General features: G+C 43.3%; 1 protein-coding gene across 1 annotated transcript in view; it reads left to right on the top strand.

The window, feature by feature from the left end:
- Positions 1 to 396: 396 nt before the first annotated feature.
- The window catches only part of LOC138540791 (vitellogenin-A2-like), a 107,055-nt gene continuing 99,258 nt past the window's right edge, over positions 397 to 8,193 (top strand). Inside the window, exons 1-7 of the mRNA XM_069641710.1 lie at positions 397 to 436; positions 560 to 580; positions 1,085 to 1,236; positions 3,031 to 3,282; positions 3,609 to 3,770; positions 3,866 to 4,014; positions 5,468 to 5,618. Of these exons, the coding sequence (XP_069497811.1) occupies positions 397 to 436; positions 560 to 580; positions 1,085 to 1,236; positions 3,031 to 3,282; positions 3,609 to 3,770; positions 3,866 to 4,014; positions 5,468 to 5,618 (927 nt within the window). The remainder of the gene's footprint in view (positions 437 to 559; positions 581 to 1,084; positions 1,237 to 3,030; positions 3,283 to 3,608; positions 3,771 to 3,865; positions 4,015 to 5,467; positions 5,619 to 8,193) is intronic.

Here is an 8,193-nt window from a genome sequence, read left to right as displayed (position 1 = left end):
TAAAATCGTTGACCTTGGAATAACGCTAGGTCCTTGGATGGCCTGGCACACATTTGCACAATTCCCTGGAATCATCCCAGGTTGACAGGATCTTTCGGGCCAAGTCAGAATGACCAGAACAAAGTTATCACGAACTGTCCTGCGGCTGCAGTCAAACCTGCCAAAAACACGGTTACTACTCGTTCACAAAATAGAGCAGATTTAATATTATGAAATAATGTAACAAAGTCCTTTCTTAGTTTTATCAGCCTGGATGCCATCCCAGAGAAGACAATATTTGCACATCCTGATAAGAAGTTTAGCACTTGCCAACATAAAGATTGCGATTTGGCACGTGTAGCCCTTCTTCCACTATAAAAGCCACAGTACATCCCCTGGACGGCATTCACCGCCACCATGAGGAGAATCATACTAGCACTTCTGCTCACCCTTGTGGGTAAATTGGCTTTTCTTTCCTTTCTTTTCTCTCCAGTTTCTGCCCCTGGTATTTCATTGAGGGGTTCACATGATAGACTTTTAGGGTATTTCTCATCACTCCCTTTATTCTCTCTCCCCACAGGCAGTGAGCAGTACAATTACGGTAAGTACTTCTTCGGATGAAAGTGCACAAAGTACAACTGTTTGTGGTGTCATAGAATATGTTATGGTATGTTATTGGGATTTATTCCACACACCACTGCCATAAGTATGGTCTCCAGGTCTGGCAGATCTGAAAAAGTTAGAGGATGGGTTAGGTTAGTGGGAAGACAGGGAAAATGCAAGATAGCTTTGCTGATGTGTTGGGGCGGTACAGACCGGGGGTACCCTGAGCTCTGTGTGTGGGTCGGGTTTTTGGGTGGTCTAGGTGCCACATAAAGGTATTTGTGCCCAGGTGGGAGCCTGGTGTGCCCATGTTGTTAGGATGCACTAGTCAGGGCTTTGGCATGTACATTGTTTTAGAGGTGTAGTTATCTGCAATATGATGTCTAAAGGAAAGGATTTTCAAAGTGTGGTGTGTAAGTGGCGTAGTTGTCTGCATATGGAGCGCTTGAGCTTGGGAAATGAACGGTTCACACCAGTATTTGTTCCTCTGTTCAACCTCCAGAACCTGTCCTCAGTGAAAGCAAAACCTATCAGTACAACTACGAGGCCCTGATTCTGAATGGACTCCCCGAAAGTGGCCTGGCCAGAGCTGGGGTGAAGATCAACTGCAAGGTGGAGATCAGCGGGTTTGCACAGAAGTCTTACCTCCTCAAGGTGAGCAGGGCCAGGTGAAATGCATGGTGTTCATATAAAATATGTTCCCCACAAGTCACACTATGTTTGTATGAAGGTAAGGCAAGTGTGGAGGCTCTGCGAACAGTTGCCAGCAGAAATTATGTTTCTATTATTAATACTTCAATTATATTATATTGTATCATAATTATTTTATTTAAGTTATTCTTATTTTGCTTTAAACTAAGCATCTCCCAAAAATGTCTTCCTGGGAGAAATAATGCTTCACTGACCTCAGAATCTCTCTGGAAATAGGCAGAGGGCCTTCAGAGAAACAATTTGAGGGATGACCGCTGGAACGCCACACTATAAACTTTTTTTGCGGAGAATAGGATGTTTTGTCATGGTATTATGATACAAAAAATGCAGACGGAAAACATGAATTTAAAATGATTGTTTTGTGCAACTATAAATAGTACATCTGCTTTGGGTAATTGATTTACCAGTTACTGATTCTGTTATCAGCAACCGTTTTTTTTACATGACTTGGAAAACAGATTAGTGTTTATTGCGTGAAACTAAACAAAGAGGATTTGACCACGTGCTGTACAGAAAGACATTCCACAGTAATAGGTGAACTTCTTGTTCATGTTCCAATAGCACATCTATCCTTTTTTATATAATCATATTTTTTGTCTTGTGTTCTAACACGTCCTTAGAAGAGTATAGTATATTTATATTTTAAATTACACTTCAGATTTTGTTGATGCTGGCACATATAGACTGCCTTAAAGACTGAAAGGTTAGTGAAATTATTGAACTCAGTCAATGCAACACACATCTTTACTTTGGGCGAGCTACTCCTCTCCACCTGAGTAAGTGCATTCACTGCTCAACAAAAGGGAGAGATTTCAATTGTCTCCTAAGTTTGTACTAAATCTGGGTCTGTGCTTTATCAGTTCTGACTGGAGAGTGCCTTGGCATGCTTCTCAGGGGGAAACCAGACCCCATCCATTCCCTCGACCACTGAACAAGCCTACAGCACACTCATAAAGAAAACAAGGGAGAGCCTGAGACCAATGAAAATATTGAAGAAAAAATGCAACTCAACAGTTAAGCATCTACAACCTTTAGCGCTCAATATGTTGTGAACTACAACTCCTATAATACTTCATCATTGACTGTGCTAGTTAGGAAATGAATCCATCCTGATCAGAGTATGACTGAGCAAAAGGTGTAGAGGAGGTGTTAATAAGAACTGTCAAGTTACCCAGCAATCAGGATGATTGAACAGAGCAATCTTTTAAAATACAACTAAATTGAACATTTGGAGATATACATTGTAATTAGTTATTGGTTTCATAATGATGGGTGAGGATTTGATTGCCATGACGTTGCTAATCATTGGCTTCAGTGCTGCCACTTAATCCCTTTTCCAGAAGCCATTAAATGTTGTCTTACATGCGGATGCAATAGTTTGCATCAATTTTGCTACATCAACAGTGACTAACAGAAGCTCTGACATGGAATGGGGTGTATAATTGTAATAATGAATAAAGAATTCAGTTGGATTTAAAAAATGTATCTAAAAATGATCAGTAAAATGTGTTAATTTGATGCCAATATATATTTATCTCCATTATAAAAGTTCTGTAAACAGGAACTAAATACTCTTAAGGAATTGACACGGTTTATACCAAAGTCATGTCCTGTGCGTCTAAAGCTGAACATTAATCCCTCATTGGTGTATTTGCAGTGTATCTACCTTCCTGATTCCAGTGTCTTCATGTACATGGTAATACGTGAAACATTAAGCAAAGTTATGTATTTTTCCAGATCATATCTCCAGAAATCAAGGAGTACAATGGAATCTGGCCCAAGGATCCGTTCACCAGATCATCAAAACTCACCCAGGCACTTGCGGCTCAGCTTAGCCGACCTGTGAAGTTTGAGTACAGCAATGGACACGTCAGGAACATTTATGCCTCAGACGCGGTCTCTGAAACTGTGGTCAACATCCACCGAGGGATCCTGAACTTGTTGCAGGTCACCATGAAGAAGACCCAAAACGTCTATGACCTACAGGAGGTTGGTTTCAATTATTAACAACGCATTGTTTAAAACAAACGTGCTCGCTCACCAGTTATGTAGCGCACAAGTAATGTTCTATATTCTCTTAAACCTGCTCCCTTTCTAGCAATGAAGGCCCTTATCCAAAATGCACATGCTCCACACCTCACGCAGCATGAAGTGAGGCTATTGGTCTGTAACACACCGCATGGCACTTGCAGGCATTAAATGCTTCACAGTTCATACATGTCAATACAACCTTTGTGTGTTCTATGGGGGATTGATACCCAAAAGAAAAGGTAAGCAAATATAAAGTTTAACTCTTCCTATGTTGGTTTCAACAGACTGGTATCACGGGTGTCTGCCACACAAGGTATGTCATCCAGGAGGACAAGAGGGCGGATCAAATCATTGTCATCAAATCCAGGGATCTGAACAACTGCCAGGATAAAGTGGTGAAGAACATCGGCATGGCCTACATGGAGAAATGCGCTGCTTGTCAGCAGGTATGACCACATTAAATCTCTGCAAATAAAATAGAGACTTGCATGCAATATAACCACTCCCAGTAATGGCTTTCTACCCATTCTTTGATATTTAGACAGAAAAGAACCTGAGACGGGCAGCTACATACACCTACAAAATGAAGCACAGGGACGGTGGTGCTCTAATCACTGAAGCTACCGCACGGCAGGTGTATCAGTTCTCCCCATTCTATGAACTCTCCGGGGCCGGGGTGATGGAAGCCAGGTGGGTCTCTTTCACATGAATAATGTGTGTACCCTAACCTAATATGTAGGTGAATATTATTCAAGGTCCGCAATATATCACACGTGACCTCCCAGCTGATTAAATGGTGTTTTTTTGTTAATTCCGCTTGTATTATACATAATAATCACCCAATGCGCATCTTATTGGCAAAGAAGCTGATTAGCTTGATTAAATCCAGGTGACAGCAATGATTATTTCCACTGAATGGGGACTAGCTGATGCCCTCTTCTCCAAACACTGTGCAGATCAAAAAAGGCACTTATTTTTGGCCATGTTTTTCCCTGCCTCCATATGGTCAGTAATGGCATTTTCTAATACACCTGTACAGAAATCAAACGTGATTACCAAATTTGCATGGGACATGCACAATACAAATTCATCCCAGATTGGAACAGAGTCGAGTGCTGTAATCCACGTGGAATGCGTCCACTCACTCAGGAGCACACTGATTTACCATGCCCGCTGTTTAGTAATCGGACCTTCAAGACGATAGAAAAAGGGGTTGATCTCTCACTAAAAAGCATTCCCTTTTAAGACAAAATTTAGTGACTATGCATTTTCATTCAGCAACCCTTCCATGATTCTAGAATACTGTCACTCGATTAATAATGGAAAATAGTTTTCCCACATTACCACCATTCTGTGTAAATTCAACTGCCTCCACATTCGGAGCACTATTTTATCAATGACGGGTGCATTGTTTCACAAGCATTTAATCTTGCATCTCCCTCAAACAGGAGCAACAGGTTGACACTTTTGACGATGGTTGAACCCAGAGAGAAGTCTATTCTGGGCTCCTTGTCCTTCAAAGGATAGGCTCTTAGACATTCCAGGCACAGAGAGTTCAGCATTGAAACCCAGATTATGGAATTAGCGAACATGCACTCTAAGAGAAATTAAATTATGGCGAATTGTTCGGGAAAGTCTTACCATGCTAATCTGAGCTATGCTGTGGGCTTGTGTCCAGAGGTGGGGATGATGGATGTTTCCTCGGTTTTCTGGTGACATAAACTACATTGAGGATGAATAGTTTAATTTGCTAGAATTTTGTCCGGTATTATTTTTTGACACATGAATAGTGGATTAAAAAGTTATTTTATTGCTCTGTCTACAGCCCCCAGAGGTCAGGAAGAGTAGTGTGTGTACTTCATAAAAAGTCTAATAAAAAAATGCCAAAATATGTGCAAGATCATTAGCGATAGAAAGTGAAATTGCATGAGTACATTTATATTTCCATCATTGAGCCATTGGTGTGCTGAAAGAGCACCTTATGAATGCAAAGAGAATATAAAATTGCATTCAAGCAGATGGAATGGCCCAAACTGACACACATCAGAAAAGCGCACAATGGAAACCCCATACCTGAGTTAGAAACATTTAAATAAATAAGATTGTTGGGGATTTCATGCATATTCACTCTTCTTCTTTACAGACAAGTGCTCACCTTTGTTGAGACCAAAAGCAATCGAGTCAGTGCCCCACAGACAGAGCTGCAGAACCGGGGAGGCCTCCAATACCAATTTGCTTCTGAAATTCTCCAGATGCCCTTTCACTTGGTGAAGACCAGGAGTCCAGAGACACAGGTGGGCAATGCACAAAACATTGTTGTGCACATGAACTCTAGTGGGGCACGCATAGGTTTCTTTTTGAAATTAACACAATACATAATGAGACTTGCACAGGGTGGATGAGAGCATGTATACTGCTTCAGATGAACAGCATGTTGGCACCACTTGCCTGGTAAATGGACCCTATTTGGGGGTTTGAGAATGATATGGCTTCCCTAGCTTTTGCCCTTAGGGTGTCGCCCTAAACGACCACACAGAATTGCCTTATTGTAAAGATCCAGTTGCTCATTCCTTTCATATGATTCCTTCCAAACTTATCAGATCATGAATGCAGATCTACTCTGGTTTAGTCATGTCGTTGAATGGTTTCACTTGCATTGGAGGCCCATTTTATTATCTCAATAATGATTCTATATATTCTACAATATAGAGAACATTTTTGATTTTCTGGAAATCTTTATGACAAGTCACATCTGACTGTAAAATGTTGACCTCTCTCTCCTCCAAAACAGTGTCTGTGATTTGTGGGGTCCCCCAATCTTCAACATTATCTTTGTCCTTCTTTGATTTTTACCTTGGGCCACTTATAGACATGATCAGTCCTCACATGGCCAGTATACATTCATACCAAGAGGACAGAGTAACAGGTTAAGTGTGTGCGTGCCACACAGAAGGCTTCAATGGACAAATTAAAAGTCTGGACGATGTAGAAATGTACATCTCAGGTAAAAGGCCTCAAACAATAGAAATCAGACAAATATTCTTCTTTCTCCAAAATAAACTGTCTAAACTAGACACCTATCATTCTTGGACACACCACATCACCAAATAGCAGGAGCATTGGCAATTGGTAGATGGGGAGATCTACCGCTAGAACTGCAAGTAGCCATCAAGACATACATTACCAAATAAATCTGTTCTACGGCTGCCCCACCCGATCAATTCCCAAGAAAAAGAAATGTACCTAATGGGGTCCAACAGGGATTACAACTTTGTAAATGTCCTAGGACTCAGAGACTCGGAAAAGACCTTACACATGCTACAAAATACCTGAAGATGCGTTGCAAGCCTATTGTCATGAGAAACTGTGTCAATTAAGCAAATCGACACTTAGGAAATTCAACTGGTTCCCATTCAAGCAAACAGTTGTGTAAAGCTCTCATAAATATACTTAGACTCGTTTACGCAAATGGCACTGCCTATTTCTTTGGAAAATCCCACAGATAAGCTCTACTCTGCTCTGTCTCAAAACATACTAAGGGGCCGATTCATGGAACAAACATGCGCCGAAAATCCATGCGCAAGCAGGCGCAAGGGAGCGCAAGTGTGAGAAACGCAGCGCACGCGCACGCGTGCGATTCAAGGAAGATGCTGCGCGTGTTTCCCGCTGTCCGTGCACCCAATCCAGCCATGGCGCACGCAGGCATACACGGCGTGCGCTACGCGCACAGCAAAAGCGCACATAGCGCGGCGTACACAACCAAAGTGGGCGGAACAGTGGCCGTAACACACGGAATGGGGAACAACGCGTGAAAAAGAAGGCATAACTGGGGAAGTACTGCAGGGAACTACACGGAACGCCCACACGCACGCGAACAACCCGTATTCATGGATCCGAATACGGGAAACCCACGCATGGAAAAAGACGCGCACAGGCGTCAGCGCATCCGCCACACGAAGGCAGGCGAAAGCGTCCCCACGCACAGTACAAAAGTGCGCGCAAACAACAAACACGTATATACAGCTACGATGAATGCCCCATTTGTTGCAGCACTGATCGTGGGACACCGCAGGAGGAGAATAGCCAGGGCACGCATTTTCGCACCATGGGCAAGCCTTTTTGGGATGCCTGACGACCAGGTCTATGGCAGGTATAGGTTTCCACCCCATATCATCCTAGACCTGGTCAGAGAGTGGGAAGATGACCTTACATCCCCCACCCTTTGCTCCCAAGCATTGAGCCTCTTGGAGAAGCTGCTCAATGTCCTGCATTTTTTGGCCACTGGGTCATTTCAGCGGACTACACCATAGTGGGGGGGGTCTCACAAGCCACGCAGTCACGCTGCCTACACCAGATACTGGCAATCATGACAGCACGCCCCTCAGTCCGCAGGAACATATACATGCCCAGAACACCCGCAGAAAGGCAGGCCGTTGTCCTGGATTTTTTCAGGGTGGCACACTTCCCCAAAGTGCTCGGTGCCATAGATTGCACCCATGTGGCCCTACGTCCACCTAGGGCCACTGAGCACATCTACCGAAACCGCAAGCGCTGGCATTCCATCAATGTACAGGTGGTATGCGATGCAAAGGGAATCATCACCTCTGTCTATGCAAACTACCCTGGCTCCACCCATGACAGTTTCATATACAGAATGTCTGCCCTGAGCCGGGCCCTGGTAGCTGGGCAGCATGGCGACACATGGCTCCTAGGTCAGTACAAATGCCCTTGCACATGCATGCAAGTCACACACAGACAAATACCCAAACCCTAATAATCTCAACTATTATCACCTCCCCAGGGGACAGTGCCTACCCTCTGAGCAACCACATGATGACGCCAATCCGGAACCCCACCACACCACCCCAG

This window comes from Ambystoma mexicanum, chromosome 1q (genome assembly GCF_040938575.1).
Source record: "Ambystoma mexicanum isolate Mex_15411 chromosome 1q, UKY_AmexF1_1, whole genome shotgun sequence".
NCBI classification, from domain to species: Eukaryota; Metazoa; Chordata; class Amphibia; order Caudata; family Ambystomatidae; genus Ambystoma; species Ambystoma mexicanum.
This window is presented reverse-complemented; position numbering and strand designations above follow the sequence as displayed.